This window comes from Pseudochaenichthys georgianus, chromosome 4 (assembly GCF_902827115.2).
Source record: "Pseudochaenichthys georgianus chromosome 4, fPseGeo1.2, whole genome shotgun sequence".
Lineage (NCBI taxonomy): Eukaryota > Metazoa > Chordata > Actinopteri > Perciformes > Channichthyidae > Pseudochaenichthys > Pseudochaenichthys georgianus.
The window spans coordinates 40425086-40448169 of NC_047506.1; the positions used below are offsets into that span (position 1 = coordinate 40425086).

Genomic DNA, 23084 nt, shown 5'->3' on the forward strand with positions numbered 1-23084 from the left:
ACAGGAGAATTCAGGCCCATTCTGGATCTGCAACGCCTGAATCAACACATTGCTTGCAAAAAGTTCCACATGTTAACTATAAAACAGTAACTGGGGTTAGTGCAGCCGGGCGATTGGTTCACAACCATCGACCTGAAGGACGCTTACTTTCATGTCGAAATTGCTCCAAAGCACAAAGTATTTGCGTTTCGCCTTCCAGGAGGTAGCCTACGAGTACAACAGACTACCGTTCGGCTACTCCCTATCCCCACGTACGTTCAGCAAATGTGTGGCCACAGCGCTTCAGCCACTTCGCAAACCATGGCATGAGGGTTTTCCAACCCCCGCGAAATAGCTGTGAGTTTATCGTAATATTTGCAGAATTATAAATATAAACAAATATTGTATCATAATGTTTTTTTCAAAAGTGTTTCATTTTTGCATCTATACCAGTCATATTATTTCATCCAGTAGCCTAGTTAAACTTTCACCAGAAAACAGTTGAAAATGGCTTTTATGATGTTTATCAGCCTCTCGTGCGCACGAGAAAGTTACCGGTGCGCCAAGTAGGAAGAGGAGCGCACAGGAGACAACCGTTTCATTGCAGACCGTTATGTTTATGTGGGGAAATGGCAGTGCATACATTATTTGGGATATATTTGAAACTCGGACTTTAGTTTAAGGACATGTCGGCCCGGGGTGTAGAGCTATTTGTTTAAGCACCGGATTGGCAAAACAGGAGAGTAAACCAGTCTGCCTTGATCTATGAATTAATGTCCAGGACTCTCACGGTATCTGCTGCCCGCAGCTGTTTTATAGAAGGAAAGCCTCCTTCACTTCATGAAATGGCTGCAGCATCAGGAGGCAGCGGGACGTATAACTCTGAGAAGTGCAGCACCAGCGCGCCGAGAGCTGTGCCTTTTTACGCACCGCCTTCGCTGTGTTTACCTTCATCAGAACAGCTTAAGGCTGTGGCCACACGAGGACGAATTCGGTCGTTTGCGTTAGTGTCATATAGACCGTTCAGCCACACGAGGACGACCGAATACGGCACTAAACGACTGAGGAAACGATAACGGGTCCCAAGGTGGATAGAAATGCATACGCCACTCTCTGGGGGGTCAAACGGCTCCGTGTGTACGCGCTATCCGAACATTTTCAGATCACTGATAGTGATTGCGCAATAGCCCCACCTCTCCCCACCTCTTCTGCTCACCTCCCCTTACCCCGCGCCATTGCTGAAGTGTTTCGCCACCAACAACAACAACAATGGCGGATCGCAGAGTTGCTATCGTGCTCCGGACGCTATTGACCATGCTACAGTTGTTTGTGCAACATCTACAGCAGGGGTGGGGTGCCTCCGGCCCCCGGGCCGTATACGGCCCGCGAGACCATTTGGTGTGGCCCTCGAGGTAATTTATAAACACACGCAAAAAAGAAACAAATTAAATAAATCTAGACCGAAAAATAATTAAACAAGTGAGTTCCTGTTTTTCCTGGCCAAGGTCAGGGTCCTTGAACACAACACAAGCCTAACGTGTCATCACGTGGCTCGTATGACAGGGGTGTAGTTCTGACAGGGAGCACCAGAACGCAGCTCAGCTCTGGCACTTCCAAAAATGTCAGTAGGCCTACCCATAAGGAGCGGTACACATGCTGCAGTTTTTGCGTGGCTGTGTCTTTAGCTGAAAGCCCAGTGGCGTTCTGTTCATCTGTCACACTGATCATACAGTCAATACCTTTGTTGTTATTAGCATCTGGTTAGCTAGCTATGCTAACGAATATAAGAAGCTTTTTCTACAACCAGTGAGGTAAAGGCACATCTTTATATGATCATTATAGTTGTAAAAAAACAAGAGAATAAAGTAAACAGGTATAAAATACTATATGACAGTAAAAAAAAGTTGTTATTAATAAACAAGAATACAGTTTGAAAGGGGAGTGATTTGTAAAATGTCCATAAAGAAAAATAAAATCTGCTTACAGTTCTGTTTCATCTGGGTGTTGAGAGATGTTTCCATAGATCTCCTAATGTTGCTCTCAAAGTGCACCAGATTGATGCTTTCAACTTCAACATTTTAAGCATGGACCCCCCTAGAGGAGGTTAGGTCCCCCCCCCCCCCCCCACTTAAATCATGTTCACATGGATAGGAGTCTAAATACATTTGCACACATCTTGTGTCCATATCTTTCTGTTTGGGTGGTCATGCCACTCTGTGCACGTGCATGCGTGCACGAGTCATGGCAAGATATCTGGATTAAGAGGTTGCTTTTTCTTTGCACAGCATGAAAGAAAGGTGAAATTAGTGGGCTGTGATTTTAGTATTTTTAAGCAGAGGTCAATAATTTGTACGGCCCTCGGAGGATGTTGAAAACATTGAAATGGCCCTTGAGAGGAAAAAGGTTCCCCACCCCTGATCTACAGCAATAATGATGAGGCAATAGCCCCGCCTCTCCCCACCTCTGCTGCTCACCCCTGCGTCAAAGTAAACTGCACCCTGAATTCAGATTATTTATCTTTCTCTCGATATGGACCTAAACGCGAGTGAAGTCTAATCTGACAGGACGGAGACACGCAGCTCTGCTCACCTGCAGCTCCTCCCTCTGCAGCAAAACACACACTTCAAGTCAGATCATCACCCTTAGCTATTTTAATTACCTCTCAAACTCCCTAAACTAGTGATAAATATGTTTATTTTTACTGTCGGCCGGGCCACTCATTACTGGATCAGCTGCTGCATGAGACAGACACTGGCGCTGTCTGAAGAGAGGGAGGAAAAAGAGAGGCTCTGTGTATTTTATTATTATATAGAGTCGTTATTAATTTGTTTTAAAGCTCAATAAATAACAAAGAAGACCTTTGACCGGCACTTTTATAATTTTGTCCGGAAGATTTAAACTTTAATACACGTTGACGGGTGAAAAACTCTGCCCGGTTCCCTCGGCCCCCACCGCGGAGAATAAACAGAAGGGCAACCATGATAACTATGCTTCTTCGCTGCTTTTGTGGAGGAAGTTACAGCGCCACGTAGAGGCTCCTGCATGTACTGCAGCTTCTCCAGCGGTTGGAGCTAAACGGAGCGGTCTCGTGTGGACAGACACTATCCGGATAACTATTGCGTGTGGACGGAAGCTTGTTTGCGATTGCGTTTAGGTTAATCCTATGCGTTTAGCCGTTTTCGTCCTCGTGGGGCCGCAGCCTAAGAGTGACTGCAGGCTGCTACGTGTTAACCACACACACCTCTACATACACACACACACACACACACCTCTACACATATCGAACTGCCCTATTACTCGTTTTATGAAGGAGATGTCCGGTCACCAAGGCGCATGATGTATGTGTGCACCGGAACGAACGACACTATCATAATATATTCTGAAAACAAATGCCAGTGTCACACACACACACACACACACACACACACACACACACACACACAGACTGCGACACAGACTGCGACACAGACTGCGACAGGGGGCAACGTTGACAGTTTTGACCATCATGCAGACTCTGGGTCTCATGGCGGCTGCTCACTTCGTGGTACCCTTGGGGTTACTGCATACGCTGTATCCTGTCAGGCGTTTCTTGGACAGAGCTTTACCGGCCACACCATCCCCGAAGCACACAAACAGCTGTTCAGTGCACCTAATTGAAGCTGTGCACTCTACATAACATGCCAGCAAAGGAACAAAGGAGGGGTTCGGTCTGAGTGTCGCTCGGCTACCCCGGATCAAAAGGCAACCCGGGTGCACCGACAGAGCGGTCAGCTCGGACACTCTTTTGGCCGAAGTCAAGGCAAGTAGCAACGCTGTCTTCCATGACAGTGCTTTCAGGGAGGAGAGCTCCAGAGGCTCAACTGGTTCTGTGACCAGAGCCTCGAGCACCAACGTCAGGTCCCATTGCGGGGAGGAGACATGCACCACTGGGCGCTGCCTCCTGACCCCCTGCAAAAACCGCGTCAACAGGGCGGTTGACTAACGGCTGACCTGCCGCCAAATCCCTCATGGCAGGACGAAATGGCTGCTGCATACACCTTAATTGTGGAATGAGCCAGCCCTCTGTCCAGCAGTATCTGTAAGTAGGACAGAATAGAGCACAACGTACACGATAGAGGCTCTAGACTCCTTTCTTCACACCATCGCTGGAATCCCGCCCACTTTGGCCTGTAACAGGCTGTGGTGGATCCTGCTCTTGCTGCCTGGATAGTCTGAATAACGTTGTCAGACAGCCCCACCTGTCTCAGCCTGTCCCTCTCAGGAGCCAAGCCTGGAGAGGTTGGCCCAGAGTGGGTAACGCCCCTATTGCACCTGCTTCCTGAGACAGCGCCCCCCAGACCTGAGGAACCGTCCAGGGCTGGCCCACCATCATCTGTGTCACCTCCGCGTACCACGACGCCAAGCGGCGACCTGGGGCCACTAGGATGACTGACAGACGTTCCCGCCTCACCCTCTCCAGGAGGGGGGGGGGGGTTAAGGTGCAGCGGTGGAAAGGCGTAGAGCAGCTTTCTTGGCCATGGCTCGTGTGCAAATGCGTCCACCCCCAAGGGCGGATTGTCCCGCCGAGCCAGGGAGAACCACAGGGCTGTTGCACCGGCTGGCGAACAGGTCCGCCTCCGCTCTCCCGAACTGAGCCCAGATCGGCTTCACCACCTCCGGGTGAAGCATCCACTCGTCTTGACATGAGGCCGGCCCCTCTGTTCTCCCGCCCCGGGATGTGCAGGGCCCTTATGGCCCGTCCACACTACAGCTTCAAAAAAAGCTTGGAGCTGGGCGTGTCTGAAGCTTGGGGATTTTGTTCGAGCACCGCGACCAACAACCAATCACATGAATGTCCCGCCCCGGACATACAAAGCAAAAAAAACAGGTTCTTCTCCACTATTGCTAAACTGGATGCCGGTGTTGGAGCAAGGGCAAGAAGGGTAAGACGTGTGTGTGCAAGGTTGCATAAAGTGTATACATTGTCTCGCAGGAAGCCATGTAGTGTGCGTCGCTGGGTCTGGTCAGACAAATCCGGGTGATTTGCTACGGCGATAATTAGTTTCTCCTCCATCTTTTTTTGAAATATAGAAATTAACGGCGGGATATCTCTCCCAGCTTAGACGCGGTTTGATTGGCTAGGGCTTGAGCTGTCAGATTTTCAGAAACGGGATTTGATTGGCTGGCGCTGGCTACAATGTTCAACTTCTGCAGCCGGAGACGCCGGATTTAAGGGTTTGAAGTGCTGTAGGACCAGCACTACTGCCTGCAGCTCTAGGAGGTGCTGTGCCGAGCCTCTGTCAGAGGCCAGCCACCACCTATAGCTCCCTCTAGGCAGGTCCCCCCCATTCTGTCACGGATGCGTCTGTGAACACCGTGATGTAAGAGGTCACTCGCCCCAGTGGAGTTCCCCAGTATCGGAGGTTGCCCTCCACCGAATGGGGGGATGGTCACCAGACGTCGCTTGTGCCTCTTGGGATCTAAGAAGGCTGATAAACCGCCTCTGCAGGAGATGCGTGTTATGTTTTTTCCCATGCTCCTTAGGGACTCGGGGAACATGGTGCGCGGTTTCCTCACTAGTTTCCATGCACACGAGGTAAGCGTGTGTGAGTGTGCTCTATCAAAGCTGCGGCCCCGACTTCTCCACGGTCACAACCGGATGAGAGGAAGTGGTGTGGTGGCTGTTAACCAAAGGCTGGTCAGGGGCAGTGTGATGGGTCGGTGTTGTTGGACAACAGGGCGTTAATCCATCAGGGCTCCACCCACTGTACCCATAGAGTCCAGTAGAGGGCTCCGCCTGTGCTTCTACGACTAGGGTTACAATACGTAACCCCCCGCTTTATAATCATTCTCTTTCATCCAAAGCGACTTACATACTCAATACTGTGGGCAATCCCCACAGGAGCAATTTGGGGTGAAGTGTCTTGCCCAGGGACACAACGACATGCTGACTGCTGTGGGGTTTGAACCTGTGACCATCTGATCCCCATACCAAGGCTCTATCACTGTGCTCCCTCTTTCAGATGTTTTTGTTGCTACCAAATCCTGACCCGAGGGAAATGTCTGACTTTCTGGAAGCTGAAAGTTTCACTGTGTTGGTTTTAGAGTTTTCCCTCTGAAAACAGCCACCTCCCTCTGCTCTGTTTCCTCGTAGTTTAGTCCTCTATGCCCTCATCTTCCTCTGTCATTATTTTCTCTCACCACTGCCGATCGGGTGCATCCTGTTTCATTGGGTTTCTAAACATCAAACAGGCTGTATCACCAGGAGTGTGGAGGTCTTCTGGCATCATGACCTTAAAAGGAACTGTTGTACTGCTTTTGTATGGGTCCACAGATGGAACGCATTCACTACTGGAAACTTGGTATTCCCAACATGACGTGGCAAAGTTGTTTATTTTAATTTGTTTTCATTCGTTTTGTACACATCCTTTCAGACATTAACCCATTAGTAGTTACTCCAGTGTCCTCCAAAATATCAAATGTGCCCGATCCAAAGACTGAGCCAGTCATGACTCATGACTTGGATACCATGTGATGCAGGGTTGTGTTGGCATGTGTTTGGCAGAGAGTTCCATTTGAAGAGATGACTGCAGGAGCTCAGAAACGGCTGCCTTCAGTGGCTGAAAGGTGAAACCTCACTGCAGCCGCCCAAACCACTTCTGTCCCTGTTGGCACGGTCAGTCTGTTTCATAACTGTAAGTGTTTTCTCACGATATTTGAAATGAGTTTCTACGTTAGCTACTGGAGGTAGCTCACATCAGATCTGCATGACCAACACTTGTCCGTGTCTCCACTATACTTCTATTTGGAAAAAAGCTCAGTGCATTCCTTTATTAGATTTGATGCCATAAACGGGCCACACATTTGAAGTCAATATATGTATGTGTTAAAAAGGATGTCATGATACACTAACTGTTACTGAGGAAATAAAATGTGCAGAGGAAACACGTTTTCTATTTTTATAATCTTAACAATGTGTTATGTTTCCCATATCAATACATGTTGCCACTAGACAAAACATGATATTTCATTAAATCAAAGTATTCATGATTGAACAGAGAGATTATGCTAAGAAGTGGCCTTATCTAGACTGTACACACCCTTTGATTAACAAGTAGTTGTGTGTCAGTGTTGCCACCCTGTACTGTCACTATGATGTTCACTAAACATGTCCATGTGATGTGACTCATTATATCCACACTCCCCTGTACGGAACCGTCTCTATTTATACTGACGCAACTAACCTGAAGAGGATGAGTCTCACTGAGTCAGCAAACGGGACATGGAAAGCAAATTCCTCAGAAGGAGCTGAGGAAGGAAGGAATGTCCGCTTCCTTTCTGCCTCTCTGGGCTTCAGTTGCCTAAGATGATCCTAACGTTGGTTGTGTCTTTGTGTGTGCCTGCCGCCTCCATGAAAATGTCTCTCAGGTATTCAATGTAATACCTGGACAAGAATAGATCCGAATCGATCACAATGCATTGAATGGAAACCACAAATGCTGCATTAATGCCGTCAAATTAACAGTATTAGTATTAGCTCTGTATGCAGCGTGTTGCTTTTATTTTTCCACAGCAACATATTTTATATCAATGATGCAGACAATCTAACCAAGAACACTGTTTTTATAGTACAACACTGTTATTTTAAAGAAGTGTTCATAGTATTTTTTTTATATAAAATTATTTATCTGTTTGAATTTTTGTATTGATTTTGCTGGAAATGTAAAATACATAACTCAGCTTGCCGGTATTTTTGAAGACATTTGTACGCACAATGACTCTAAAATAGGATTTTTTTTTATGGATAGTAATTTCCCACTTGCATCCTGCTCTTATTCAAAGCAACAGGTTTCCTGAAACAGTTCTAATAAATCAATTGTTATAAGTTAAAATGGCGGCAATCCAGCCAGTAGAAATGTTAAATGATGCACCAAGCGCACCTCTTATGGGACACGGAGCCTGAGGAAGGAAGCCGGGTTAACAGAGACCGATGATAACCACCTTGATGGTACCCATTCTCTCTGATTAAGGTCACGTCAAAGAAACCCTTAGGGCCCTTTAAGTGAAGGTGTTCTGTGGTTCTGGCCATTCAAAAGGGATCCTGTTCCTCCGTGTGTCTTTTCAAGGTTACTTATAAGTGGGATGTGGACACATACGGTCTAACAATTCAAATGAACTTTTCCGTGAAGTACGAGACTTTTGAAGATGTGTGTTTTGTTCAGTGAACTGCTGCGGTGCCATTTCACTTCACACCTTGTTTGCAAACCTTCAGAATAATCCTGTTGTGTTATCAGTATGATGAGATGACAGTGCATCTGCATGTGAGCACAGCACTGATTCCTGTCCATACCTGCGTCTGTTGGATAGACTCTCCGCCGTCTCACTGGTCACCACAACGTGGGTGGAGCCTCCTTGACTTTCCTCGTGCATCACCTCAATCTGTGGCACAGAAACACACACATTCAGATCAATGAGTTATTAGGGCAGCTTGTAGTATGCCTTACATGCAAACAATGTCTTTTTGTTCAGCTTGGTCCCAATAGAGCTCTACAATGGCTCAGTCACGAACTAGAGCCAGTAAAAACCAATGTTTGCATTCAGGTGCACAGAACTGCTGTAGATAAACTATGATGTACAGTATCTTGGCATTTTGAGCAACATCTTTTGTGGTTACTATGGAAAATAAAGACATTAGTTGTGTTCTCTCTGTGAGGCTGCATGGAGGTCGCAGTGACTAGCGCCGATTCAATTCCCCAAACAGACCAAGTATGTAGTATAGCAAGTACCTAGTAGAGGTATCAATACTTGTGAGACCATACCTTGCCCCAGTGTCGCAGTCAGTTGCTCTTTTTCTAATTCATGATGATTAGAACTTAAAACATCTTTAAAGTGACTTGTTAATCAGGCTTTAATGTTGGTGAGGGTACCTTGATGCCTCCTTTGGCTTTGCGTATGTTCTTCTTCTTGGGGTCAGCTTCGACTGGCGGCTTGCCACTGTTGGTGTTATCAGACGCTCTGCGAGCCAGTGCTGTAAGAAGTTCAGAGGACCAAGCATAAGTGTCAATCATATCACAGACATAAGGATTCAAACAGTTTGAGTTGCCATGGATTCATCTTCTGAAGGACAGTTGAGCAAGTGAAAACAACATGCAACTCACGCTGCTGGACCCCTGTGGTCCTGGGGGGGGTCTTCAGAGGCGGCCGTTTGGGAGAGGACTCGGGCCGCGGGGCGACGGGCTGGACGGGTCGTGTCTGCTTGGCCGACAGCCTCTTCAGACTGACGTGCCGCTTCTGGAACATCTCCTGCACGTCCTCCAGGCGCTTCAGGGCCTTCAGTACGTTGGCCTGCAACACGCTCACCATCAACTCTCCTCATCATTATTTAAACACGACATCCAGTCAACGTGTCAACTAATGGAATCGCTTTCCATACCTTGATGTCCTCGGACAGGACGGCCTCATACTGGTTGTGAAGGTTCCTCAGTTCAGTCAGTTCAGTGTTTTCCGCAGACTCCAGAAAGCGTTCTATGTCCGTCAGTGCTGACTCCGCCCCTTCCTGTGACTGACACCTATCCACAGCCTGGGAGGCCAGCAGGTAGATGCCAGACTCGCACCACTGGTTGACCTGGACACAAGAAACATTCAAACAGGGGGGAAAGTCAATTTAGCGAACAACATACCATACATTGTAATTCCTCAGTGTACGTCCTGGGTTAAGATGCCACTGGGGTCAATGGGGAACATACACCGTTTTCTATAGCTCTTCACCACCTTAATTACATTAGGGGTTGAGGTTTTAGCCTAGTTAATGTATTATAAACTCAACATAATACCCTAAAATAAAATAAAATCTAAACGTATGATAAAAGCCAGAATTTGAGTAGGGGTTCAGACATTGTATTAAACATCATAACAAAGTATTACAAAATATATATTTATAAGATAAACAAAGTCTGTTGCCCAAGGCTGATCCAAAGTCAGTCTTTGAATTGTATGGACTTTTTTGTATCTACAATCCAATGAGAGATAATCCAAGTGCTGGGAAACGTGTGTTTCTGGGTGTGACATCTGTTCATGGTATCATGTTCTCACCTTGTCAATGCCCATGTGTATCTGCAGGGATTTGGACAGGACATCTGTCTTTTTATTGGACGCGTTGCTGAAGTCGTCAGAGACCCGCCGGAGCTCCACGCATTTGGGTCGGATAGAGTCCACAGCGTAGTGGTCGCTCTGGATTAGCTGGTCTCCGTGCAGTGCGTGGAGCTGGGCCTTCTCTAGTGTGGGCTGAAATAAACACATTTCAGAATGTACCATAGTCAGCAGAAGACAAAAGAGCTGTCATGACTAAGATTGAGGTAAGGAATACATACTTTTAAAAGTAATAAGTGTCATCGTTTCTCACTTTTGTTGTATGATGCTGAAGTACCAAAACGACTGTTCTCCTAAATATTTTTTTTTATTTTATAATTCATAGGGAAGAGAGGTGTGTGTGTGTGTGTGTGTGTGTGTGTGTGTGTGTGTGTGTGTGTGTGTGTGTGTGTGTGTGTGTGTGTGTGTGTGTGTGTGTGTGTGTGTGTGTGTGTGTGTGTGTGTGTGTGTGTGTGTGTGTGTGTGTGTGTGTGTGTGTGTGTGTGTGTGTGTGTGTGTGTGTGTGTGTGTGTGTGTGTGTGTGTGTGTGTGTGTGTGTGTGTGTGTGTGTGTGTGTGTGTGTGTGTGTGTGTGTGTGTCGACTGACCAGAGCTTTCTCCTCCAGTGTCTTCAGTTCTTTGAGCAGATATTCGACTCTGGCCACGCAATCCCCAATATCTGATAGGCCGGTGAGACTGTCCATCAAACTGTCTAGAGACACCTTAACCTGGAAGATCAAAGCGGGGACAGAGACAGAGACAGGGAAAATAATTGTGAAAATAATTACGTTACCCACAATATTTATTTTTGCAAGACTAATCATAAATTGATATCCAATGTTCTAAATAAGACATTTTACAGCAAGACAACACATAACTCTTCAGAACTTGAGGTCTCTGGTAAGTAATGAAACTGAGTCAATGTATTTAGTTACTATGTCCAAACTAGACCCGGCAGTACGGTGCTTTTTCTGAAGTATGATTTTCAAAATATGACTGTACAGCTGAATTATTTTGAAGCTGTAGGAAGAGTTGAAACCGGAAAGATCCAGAGATTGCAAGCCAAAGGCAGCCAGCCGGAGAGGCAGCAGATCTACAGATGTACCTCTCTGAAGTCCTGTTCAAAGTGGCGGAGCTGCAGGCATTGCTCCAGTTTCAGATGGTGTTTACACCAGAACTGTTCAAAGGCGTTCTCCGTCTCATCCAGCTGTGCTAGAAGCCTGAAACATCCAACAGGACCATGATTACAAACACATTGAGAGGTTATTATAGTACTGCGTTGCGATGATAAAGACTGATGTGCATTTTTAAAGGTGGGAAAAGGCGTTGTCACCTTTCCACAGTGGTTTGGTTCTCCACCTCGTCTGGGTTCAGCTGGTGGTTCTCTGACTTGGCCGCCTGCTCCTTGATACACCCTAACAAGGTGGTTCCCTGCTTCAAAGCTAACTTCAGTTCATCCTGATTTAGAGACATAGAAACAAAAGAAACAACATTAAAATCATCTGTTAAATAGCAGCAATTGGAAAACATTCTGGTGCAAATTCAGACAGACATACATTCATTGTAATGTTGAAGAGAATAGGTCAATGTGCGCTGTGCTGATGTGCAAAATGCAATAGTTATAAACCGTGATCGGCAAATTGGTTCCATGAACCAAAAACAAACTGTCTTGTCTGTGCTGACCTTTAGGGGACTGGAGAGACTCCCAAACCATTAACTACCCGACTCTGCAAAATGAGATGCCAAATGAAAAGCTTTCCTCTTCCTGTCCATTTGACATCAACTAACTAAGCAACAACCAACAGTAGCTAATACATGACCCAGACGACCAGGCAGTCATTTGACTCTCAATCCCTTTCAAACATTTAAGTGTTTGTTTATCTTGACTTTTTGTATGGTCAACACATCAACATATAGCACCTTGTTTCAAACGCATACAAGCCCTCAAAACGCACCTTTTTACCAAGGCTTTCCCCACTGTACAGTTAGTTTAATAGGTTTATTTTTCCGCTACTTCCCCCCCCCCACCCCCTTAACCTGTCTATGCACACATGTACTGTCCACGTTATTATCTGCTGGTGTTTAAAATGCACTGACTCACCTTGAGGTTGGTGTGTTTGTCGGTGTGTGCTGTGAGCAGGTCTTTGGTGCACAGCACGTCATTGGGCAGCTCCGTCTCTGCCAGAGCCGCCCCAAACCTCTGCAGCATCTGGGCTGTGGTTTTCACTGTCATGGCAAAGTTCTCGACGGCCTGGAGGGAAAAGGCACCATTTGGAAATTGGAATTGGAATCACTAATATTCAAATGAAGGTAGTATAGTATTTGTTTATTTGTCCCCGCGGGGAAAATGGGTTGCAGCAAATCACTAGGCCTTTCAGGTGGACAGTTTGCATCAGTGTGTGGTAACTCACAGTGCGGTGGTGCATCCACTGACTGTGGCAGTACTCCAGAGATCCTCCCAGCTCCCGCGTCAGCTGGCCCTTATCCACATGGCTGTGCAGGTCTGACAGGGAGTTCAGCATCACGATCTGCAACACATTCAGCACATCACTTCAAGCGCTTGGTCATGACCTACGTTGTGGAACAGTGACAGTGATTGTGGAGCACTAATGAGTTCATTGGCAAACCAGTCTCAATTACAGAGAAGTGGCTTGTCGGTCTCTGTAAGGGAAGTTCCCTGATTTACCATTCGACTTCAGTTTGATGTCATGAACAGAAGAGAAACACTGAGAAAATAACCTAGGTATGTCAACAGGACTTTGTCTGCCTGGTCATAACAATAATAACTAAAATACTGAGTTTCAAATTTGGGACATGGAGTTTGAAAGACATTTATCAGGCATGAAGACCCATGAGAGAATCATTGCGGGAATGTTAGGCTTCGATGTTTTTGGAGGCTCATGCGAGGGACCAAAAGCCACATATCAAAGTCTCTGCTGCTTTCATTTTGACCATTTCTTTAAATGTGTCTCTTGAGTCCTCTAAACCAGTGCTTCTCAAAGTGTGGTCCGCGGACCACTGGTGGTCCATGAGCGCCCCCAGGTGGTCCGTGAGTATATTGGTAACATTTCACATTTGAAATAAATAAATGTATTTAAGTTTTCCGCACTCTCGCGGGAATATCTCCGCCATCGAACGAGCTTAAGTTTCACTTTCGATTGCATGATATAGCCCAGATAAACACCTTCATCACACATGTTGCCACTTGTTTGTACCATTTTCAGGCGATTTGTAAAAAACGATGTGTTTTTGGATATTTGTGGAGTTAGGTGGTCCTCGAGTGTTTTTTTATTGGTTAAGTGGTCCTTGGTATGAAAAAGTTTGAGAAACACTGCTCTAAACAAATAGAAAATAAAATACTAAATTACTGGAGCACCCATTTGAATGCAACCCTAACCCTGCCTTAATAGCACTGACATCACAGCTATTATGTACAGTTTGTATATCCTGTCAGTGTTCGTTACACAGTTCTGACATTTCTTTTTTCTGGATGTTGTTTTTATCTGAGTTTTGGTTCAATATATGCTCCGAGAACATTTGAAATCTACACAGGTTTAGTTATCATTTATGTTTCCCTTTTCTTTCTTATTGTTGCTATTTTGTTAACACATCTGGGGTGTGAAGACGTGAAAGGAGGAGCATAAAAAGTGTTCTTCGTCTTGCAGTGTGCGGCCAGAGGAGTGAAACGAGATGTGGTTCATAGGGCGGTTGCTCTTATAGAAGCCCAGCTGAGGTCATGGTGTCCTTTTCCTTCCCTTTTATATTTGTGGGTTTTGGAAATCACTGTGGTTTAGATTTGACATATTTTAGGCTCAGAAATGACTATACAAGAGCTTTAGCATTTCTCTCCCAACATTTAATTCATGGCAACGTGGAGATCTTGAAAAACTATTTACAATCAAATCGTCTTTTTCACATGCTAGGTTGCCTCTAGTATATCAGCAGGGTTGGGAGGGTTACTTTGTAATTGTAAGTAGTTACTGAATACATGGCTCTGAAAGTAATCATAATACAGTTACAGTTATGTGTTCAGATTACTTTTAGAATACTTTTGGAATACTTTCTTTTCCCATAACAGATGGGTATGTGTTGGTGAACAGGAGACACGTATTTTACTGTTTTAATGGCTTATCAAGAACTCAAACACAACATCTTGGTGTCATTCTGGACAGCTCTCTCACCTGCACCACACATAAAAAACATCACCCGGACTGCATTCTGTGTACTGTCTTAAAACCTTTCCTTGGAATATGTTATGCATTGTAAGGTGTCCTTGGGTGCTTTGAAAGGCGCCCCTAAATAGAATGAATTATCATTATTATTTATTATTATTAACTGAAACTATGTAATAACTTTTAGAACTTTTTCCAGTCTGCCGGTAATGAAAATTAAATGTTGTGAGGAAACTTTTCCACCAATAATTCCAATAAGTAATCCAAAATGTATTCACTTCAGGTTTACGAAAGTAACTGTAATCAGATTAGTCGTTTTTCAAATGTAACGCCAGCTGAATACTTGATTGTTGTATTCTGATTAACGCCGTTACATGTATTCCGTTCCAACCCAACCCTGTTATCAGTTAACGCTGTACAACATATGGAATGGATGTGTATTTACAATTAGTTATTTCATGCAACATTCATTTGTCATGCCTTTAGTTTGAAGTCTCTAAACACTCTGTTTAACAAAGAGAGAAGTCATTGTTTTCTAATGATAGCAGTTGATAGAGTCTAAGTTGTTGGTAATGAAGCATGCTTACCGGTACCTTCATTTTAAAGTCGTCTTTGTGCATCTTGAACCCAATGTCTGATATGGCCCTCTGGAAGAACCTGGACGGCCTCAGCACCAGCACCAGCTGCAGGTTCCCAGGAAACGCCCCCTGGATAACACGACCACATTTACATACATCCAATCCTCTGATACACTCATTAACTGACGCGTTTCATTCAACCAGGCCACACGAACTGGGAGGACACTCCTGGGGCCAGAATGCGTGTATTTCTTGTATTTAACATTTTAAAGGGCCAAATTATTACAGCTGTTTATCCTGAGAAATCAGTGACAGGCCAATGTAGCTCAACATGTCTGTAAGCTAATGCAGAACACACTGCTGACTCATGCGTGTCATATTTAATTAAAAAGACTTCCTGTGTGGCCTTGAACTCAAGATGAAAACTGCTACTGCGTGTATATTACCTCAGTGATCGTCACAAGTAGAGTGAGAGGAGTGTCATGTTATTAATAGAATTACTGGATTTACTTGAATGATTTCTCTCTGCTTGGTAAATGCTGTTAACAACCACAAGTCCTTCTGTCCAAACCAACAACACATTCCTGAGACATATTCAGCTTATCATAGCACTCGTTATAAACTAAACTAAAGCCCTATGAGAATCACGCGGACAAAAGGAAACAACTCAATAACAATTGAAATGTAAACAGCAGAAGCTGCAGACAGACATGACAGACATTCTCACAAACAGCAGAACAGATCTCACAATCCTCAAGTTTCAAAGTCACAGCTTGAGGATTCGCCTTAATTGTGTACTGGTCACAATAGGCCCGATTGCACTTGAACCCCCTCACTCATCTGTGATGATTCACCTACCTGTGTTAGACCCTTTGTAAGTGTATTCAACCCAACTGATCCTTAAATGAAAATCACTTGTGTAACTCACCTTTAATACAAATGCCTTTAAACTTGACATTTACACTTGTCAGTGAAAAATAATGATATTAAGACTTCTGGCAGTTTCTACATCTGTGTTAAGACTAGAGCTTTGAAGTAGACACTTGAGCTTGCTTGTCTGTCTTAAGCTCTGAGGCTTATGAGAATTTCTTTTTTTTTTTAAATGTTGTGTGGAAATAAATTGCAACCACTAATCTTTCTACGTACCCCCTGCAACCCCCCTCAGTAGCCCTAGGGGTCCCTGTACCGCCGGTTGGGAACTTGAAATGTATGTATGTATTAGACAAACACTTGTTTATGTATAGGTACAAATGTATGATGATTCGAATATGAATGTGTTGGAGAACTTACAGCGATCCTGGACAGAGAGGCCTTCACTGAGCTCCATTTGTCCTTCCGCCGGTCCATGACGATGACGAAGCCGATACTGGCAGCGTCCAGGCTGCAGACAGGAGGGAGACATGTAACGGGGCTGCTGAGTATTTTTAAAAGATTTTACTGAATTGAAAAATCACACAGAATTGTTGGGGTCAGGTAGATTTTCAATATATAGAGAGTGGGATGGTGTGGGGCCAGCATCAGGTTGTTTTGGGACCATAATACTTCTTCATTACAATATCTCTTTGCCCCTTTGTTCATATTTCTGCTGCTCAAGGGTTCGTTTGACAGATAGCCAGAGAGACTCAGTAGAACATCCTGGTATTTGAGGCATCCTGCATTAGACATTGCCTGATGACACATATTTATACCTATGTATTGCGACCTTCGAAATCAGTGGGGTCCAAACTACGGCCCGGGGGCCAACTGTGGCCCAAAGCAAATTCAAAAGGTGTAATGGAGAATTGCCAACACCTGAAATGTGTGCTTTTCTTATATTATACTTCTTAAATATACATGTAAACATATATTACACAGAATTCATGTGTTAATAAGCCCAATTTTTCAATACATTCTGTGTTTTTTTTTCATGAAATCGTTTTCTAACAAATCTTGGTTGATAAAAACAAAAAACAATAACCTTTCCATAACAAGCCTGAAATATACCCTTCCTATTCCCCATTATTATAAGCAACCTGAGGCTTCTGTTTTAAGGAATGAGCTGCAGACACTGTTTGTAACAAAATAAGTTAAACCCTATTGAGGGCTGTGATGTAGGCTGTTTTTCGTAAAAAATATTAAATTATCTAGAATAATTTACCTACATCTGGTTGATTTTGTGAACTTATAACCTAACTATTAAGGGAATAGCCTTCGTATGTTTTTCTGTTTGTGGCTCTCAGTGAAAACAGTTTGGACCCCCCTGATTTAGAGAGTATGGTAGCCTACTGTAGATTTAGTGTGAAACCTTTCACAATAAAAGCTCCTATCATATGATATTTGGGAGTTAGTTTTGGGATTTCCCGTAATATGTAAAGGCTTTTATAAAGATGTCTGTTTGAGAGTGTGCGGACCTGGGTATGCTGGTCAGATAGGTCACGACATTGAGGAAGTCTTCCTCCGGCACCTCACTGAAGCTCGAGTACTCTGGGAAAATAATAATGGGGGCGCCATCTTTCCCTCGCCCTCCTGCAACAAAAACAAACAACATTTACTCTTATTATTTGATGGGTTTGACTATTGTGGAATTACCTTCATGTTTAGAATTGATAATGAAATATATTATTTTCAGCTTATTGGACTGCCTCTGGGTTAACAATTAAAACAACGTAGTGCAGGTTTGCTACATTTGGAAACCTGCACTACAAATTCATTCCAGCAGGGGGAGCGACATCTATCTGTGTAAACACAATCTCATGATGTCGGTTAGTAAGGGGAGCGACATCTATCTGTGTAAACACAATCTCATGATGTCGGTTAGTCAAACATGAAAAACCATTGGTAAAAAACATTCAACAAATAATATTCTCGTTATGCTTTGGGGATAAGGTGTAGTCAGTGTATCCAGTGCAGCTCCCTCTGTAGAAGCATTCTGTCTCTATAACCATCGTCACTGCCTCTGTACCCATGTCGTGTGTAACACTGTTAATGTGCCCGGGCGGCCACTGAAAATGTATAAACCTAATTACAAATGTAAAACTCTTATGTTCTCAGATCTTGTTTTAATTATCTTTGTGATCATCTGCTGATTTGTAGAAAATGATTTATTTGTTCAGTTCTCCATTCATATAATTTCCTCAGAAACAACCAGAAATAAGTGGTTTCGAGATTATAATACATTATAATCTGATGATTTAAGGTTTAAGGTTTGATAAGGTTAGGGGCAGAATCACATGTTATACACCAAGTACGTTGTTGACCTTGCCAATGTAATCAATATGATAAGTTTATATGTAGGGGGAAACTAAAACAATAGTTCAAAACAAGGAGGAATGACTACTATTTGTTACCAGTCATATCCACAGTTCAGTTAACGACACTAAAGTGGTAAAGAAGCAGTGGAAATGCCACAAATGTTTCTTGTACTTTCTTGAGTATCCTATACAAATATTGTGGCTCCCCCTGCTGGTATACATGTGTTCTGCTGGTTGCTGATTCTTATAGTAAAGGCCACCAGAGTTCATTGGGTTCAGTGTGGCAATATACAAAACTGCAGTCCTCTTAGTAATATATTCTCCTTTCTGCCGCCCTGTGTCTGCGCTAAGGTCATTTAACCTGCAGTACATTCAGTATATACTATGCTATACAACCATTTCCCCCCAATCTAAGAAAGAATGGTTCCTGTTCACATGTCAAAAAACTGTATATAAGGAAAAAGGACTAAAATATCCAACCCCTATCCTGCTGAGAAGGCTACACACATGTGGTCAAAGCCATAAACTGTGCTTCTGTTAAACGTAAGTGCTCTGAAGGTAAGTCCTGCTGAGAAGGGGATTTCTGAAAACAGTAGTTATTTTTGATGTTGTAAAACGACCGAGAGAAGGAATGAGAAGCATCTCTGCAGAACCACAGCGGCTGCTGTGCCACATGTGGAATACTGAGGGAACCCAGAGTGCATGCTGGGGAGACGGGAGCAATAACTCCCTCCAGCTGGACTGCAGTGGAAAGCTTCTGTTCCCAATGAAAAACAACCATGGGAAAACAAATGGAATTGGATTGTTCTTAATTACCACAGAGGTTTTTCTTTTGCAAATATATATGTAGATATGCCCCAATATGTGGATTAAACCAGACTTTTAATGACTCAATGTCCTCTCCTATTCTGCTTCAGGAGTCAACCTAAGGGCTTTCTGTGTTCTTCCACAAAAAACATTATCACTTTGGTTTGATGGTCTTCCAATCATTTTAAATCAAGCAGCAGTTTAATACTTGAAGTCTTTATTTCTGACTTCTGTCAATGATACAATACTTATCACAAGGTTCAAAAGGGAATCTTTAGTTCCTGTAAGCTTGAAGTGACACTGGATTTGGCACTTTGAATACAAAGACATTGTTAATGTTCAATAATATAAGAATTGGATAAGAGCTTGCTGCCATTATTGGAAAGAAATGGGCAGCTGCTGCTTAGATAGAGGTCCGTCTCCCTGAACAGCTGGCACCTGGCGGAGCAGCCTCTGCCTCTGTATGGATGTGTGTGAATGGGTGAAACTTGTATATGTGAAAACACTTTGTGGGGTAACAATTACCAATTACTGTAAAAACTCTATATAAATACAGTCCGTTTCTATATGGATGAGGAGATATACTGGAAGACACAGAATGCTCCAAAACAACATACTTAGGGGATGATGACAGTGTTGGCTCCTTGTGGTACATGCAAGGGAGGAACAGAGTCTATAGTAGCATACGGTATAGACCAGGGGAGAAGAGGGTCTTTCTGATGTACAATACAGCATAGTAATAATATACAGTAGAGCCTTTGTGAAGCTGTGTAATACCATGCAGTAGAGACACATACATCGAGTGACTTCACTGTTATCCCCTAGTAGGAGAAGGTAGGGAATGTGGTAACACACATGTCTACAGCATGTGATGTGGCTGGTTTGATGTTAAGCGGCTACTTCACCCATTTTAAACATAAAGGAAACCTAAAGGTCTGCTATCGTCAAATCCACTCTAGTATCCTGTGTTTCTGTGTTATAAAATAGTGAAAGATAAGCAGGGTTTTCTCCTCCGGGGTTACGAAGGCTATATGACCGACAACGTGTTTTTTTATTTACAGAAAGCCTAAACAATACGTTGAAGAAAGGATTTAAAAGACAAAGTATTTAGCAGGTAGAGGTGCTAAGCTGGGATACATCCAGTGTAATATGAGCTACAACCCTGGAGTGAATGTCTGGATATTGATGTTATAAAATATTTCCTCTCGAGTTGTCCAACTTCATGTAAGTGCAATGCTAAAATGCTGGAATACTCCTTTAAATATCACAGAAAAAAATTGCAAAATGAAGAGGCAGCTCAAACTAATTTCCACATGGACTTATTCATGCAAATATCTTTTGGCCAACTGGAAAGATGTAACAATGTTTTCTGGTTTATTTGTGGCACGCATTAAATCAGCAGTGATGTCCATTGTATAAAATAATATTCATAGCAACACCATAACTGAATTGAGACTGTATACTCAATATGTATTCACTTGCCATTGTATGGCAATTATTATTGAGAATGAATTTTCCTTTTTAGTTTTTACTAACCAATTTCAACTGTTTAAATGAAGGTCATATCTACTAGCTACCCTCCTGGCCCACAGTTGCTCTGAACATGTTCTTAATGTAATGCTTTAGGCGAAGTAAGGAGCCCTCACAGTGTTTGGTATGCAGTGCGGTCTCGTTCCGTACCTGAGAGTAAGGCGAACTGGCGGTGGAGCTGCTCTATGATGTCCACAGCCAGCAGCGGCCGGATCTCCTGCTGCATGATCTCATCTGGAACGAGAGACACATTCATCAGATAGAGCTAGAGACACAGTTCAACATCCATGGATCACAGACAGTCAGAGAGTTACAGCACAATGTAAAAGGGGGAGCGGGGGGATCAATTCTTCACATAATATAACACATATAGTCAGACAGACCTGCGTGACAGGTGCACATACAAAACATCTTTACATCAGTCATCTTCTCATTGTTTTGTTTGGATATGTGCATTATTCAAAGAAACTCATAACTCAGAATATTACATGTATATGTTTCTGTTCTCCTTTTCATCAGATTACCTCTTTTTTCATTTCCTTTAAAAAAAAAATTGCTTTTAATTTTGGTTCCCCTGTAGCCTGAAACTCTATAGGCAGGGTTCACTGAACAAACCTTTCTCTGTCCCTGAGAATAAAGACATGCATTGACACTGACTGTACTTTATTCCTGAAACATGCTTGGCTAGGTTGTATGCTGGTGGTGGTGGGGGGTCAGGGGGATGTGGGGGGTGTAAGGGCTGACTAAAGGAGAGCACAATGGGTGGTAGTGAGTATGGCTTTTAATTGCGCCAATATCAATGTTGCTCTGTTAGCTCTGTTAGCATCTGAGTCTGCTGTATCGGGATTACGTTTATATTTAGCACCGCAACCGCCATATTTAAACGTAGCACACATGTGGACCTATCGCTAAATCATATCTGTTGTTCCAACCTGTTTGGATTGCCTTTTTCTGTGTCATTAGAGTGGTGCAATATTGACATATTTCTATAGGCTGAAACAGAAGTTGGCATCGCAAGGGCTCCCTCGATGGGATTTTTCCTAACACACTTTTATGATACTCACATGTTTTTTTTCAGCAGCAAAATCTCCACATATTAATAGGCCTACCACTTTTATGATTTTTGAAGCTGAATTGATTGCCTGAAGTAAAAACCTAGCATTAGACTTTAAACAAACTACATCACGGTCCAATGGCTGCGCATCACCATTGCCTAGCTAAAGGCAGCTAACATTCGACTAGATTAGCAGTTAGCAAGTTAGCAACGTTAGCAGTTAGCAACTGTTAGCCTAAAAAGAAACTAGGTCATGGTCACCACATCACCGCCGCTAAGCTTAAAGTGGCTAATGTTTGGCATGATGACGTTGCATAGTCACATTTAGTCACTTGTTAGCAACTTTTAGCCCAAAAAGAAGCTAGGTCATGGACACCATGACGCCACCGCTAAGCCAAAGATGGCTAACATTCGGCATGATGACGTTAAGTAGTCTTGTCTTAATAATCGCTTCTTTGAGTATGGTATTGTCTGGTATGTTTTATGTTGTATAATAAAACAGGAACATTTTATAAGCTTGCGTTTACCACAGACCTTAACCAGGAATCTAAACAAAAAACTAATTTAAAAAACAAACTTCGAGACATTGTTAAAAGGAAGTGCTAGACTGCTTACTCATTTCCGTTACAAAACTCATTCTTGCGCCAAAAAAAAAGATTACATTCCACTGCACATTGTAAATGTCTTTATAAAGCAGGGTAGGTAACTTGCTTCACAAGGATCATGAATCAAATGACACCTGAACTATCAATCAAATCCAGTTAATTTACTGAACTGCACAACAAAAGAGGTGTTTGGGTCATTCTCACTGACTGTGAAGGCTGCCTTTGGTAGTACTTGGCTCTTTATATACATGTTCTAGTTTTTATTTTTTTATTTGATCATTTGAAAGAAAAGCTGGTAAAGAGAAAAGTTGAAAATACAAAAAGAGGTACCAGAGCATGAAGAGAGAAGCAGCATCAGTGTTTCCTAATACAAAGGTCAGGAAAATGGTAGGAAGCCAAAAAATGAAGTTACCCATGAAAATAGCCCTACAATTTCACACATCACGCTGGTTAGGAACATCAGGAAGAAGTACAGACACGCAAAAACAGCAGTTGTCTTTCTGTCTTTGCGTTTCTGTACTTCCTGATGTTCCTAATTGCCAATAAATTTTTTCACAAGCCGCTTTTGGCTACTCAAAAAGAGAAGCAAAACTTTCAGTGTGCCAACTGACATGTTAACCATTACATTACATTACATTGCATTTAGCTGACGCTTTTATCCAAAGCGACTTACAATAAGTACATTCGACCAGGAAGACACAACCTTGAAGAAAACAGAATCATATAAGTACATCAGGTTTCATAGAGCCAAGTATTTCAAGTGCTGCTCAACTGGCTTTAGATAAGCCAGTCCTTTGTTAGTATATAAGTGCTCTGTTAGCAGTTCTTTGTTATGAATTCTATCGCTCGAAGTGGAGTCAAAAGAGATGAGTTTTCAGTTTGCGCCGGAAGGTGTGTAAGCTATCTGCTGTCCTGATGTCAATGGGGAGCTCATTCCACCATTTTGGAGCCAGGATAGCAAACCCACGTGTTTTTGCTGATGGGAACTTGGGTCCCCCTCGCAGCGAGGGTGCAGCGAGCCGT

General features: G+C 43.4%; 1 protein-coding gene across 9 annotated transcripts in view; it reads right to left on the reverse strand.

Annotated features, from left to right (window-relative positions):
• mcf2l2 (MCF.2 cell line derived transforming sequence-like 2) overlaps positions 1–23084 on the reverse strand; it is a 175616-nt gene that overhangs the window by 100661 nt on the left and 51871 nt on the right. For 7 of the 9 annotated variants that reach the window (XM_034080622.2, XM_034080621.2, XM_034080619.2 and 4 more), the window contains exons 2-15: positions 20553–20636; positions 17226–17340; positions 16126–16216; positions 14845–14964; positions 12497–12613; positions 12187–12336; positions 11419–11543; positions 11191–11305; positions 10694–10813; positions 10051–10242; positions 9392–9583; positions 9117–9303; positions 8886–8986; positions 8309–8397 (exon numbers count right to left, since the gene is read on the reverse strand). In XM_034080622.2, coding sequence (XP_033936513.1) covers positions 8309–8397; positions 8886–8986; positions 9117–9303; positions 9392–9583; positions 10051–10242; positions 10694–10813; positions 11191–11305; positions 11419–11543; positions 12187–12336; positions 12497–12613; positions 14845–14964; positions 16126–16216; positions 17226–17340; positions 20553–20636 — 1798 coding nt within the window. The remainder of the gene's footprint in view (positions 1–8308; positions 8398–8885; positions 8987–9116; positions 9304–9391; positions 9584–10050; positions 10243–10693; positions 10814–11190; positions 11306–11418; positions 11544–12186; positions 12337–12496; positions 12614–14844; positions 14965–16125; positions 16217–17225; positions 17341–20552; positions 20637–23084) is intronic. The other 2 variants (XM_034080623.2, XM_034080615.2) reach the window with 1 other exon arrangement.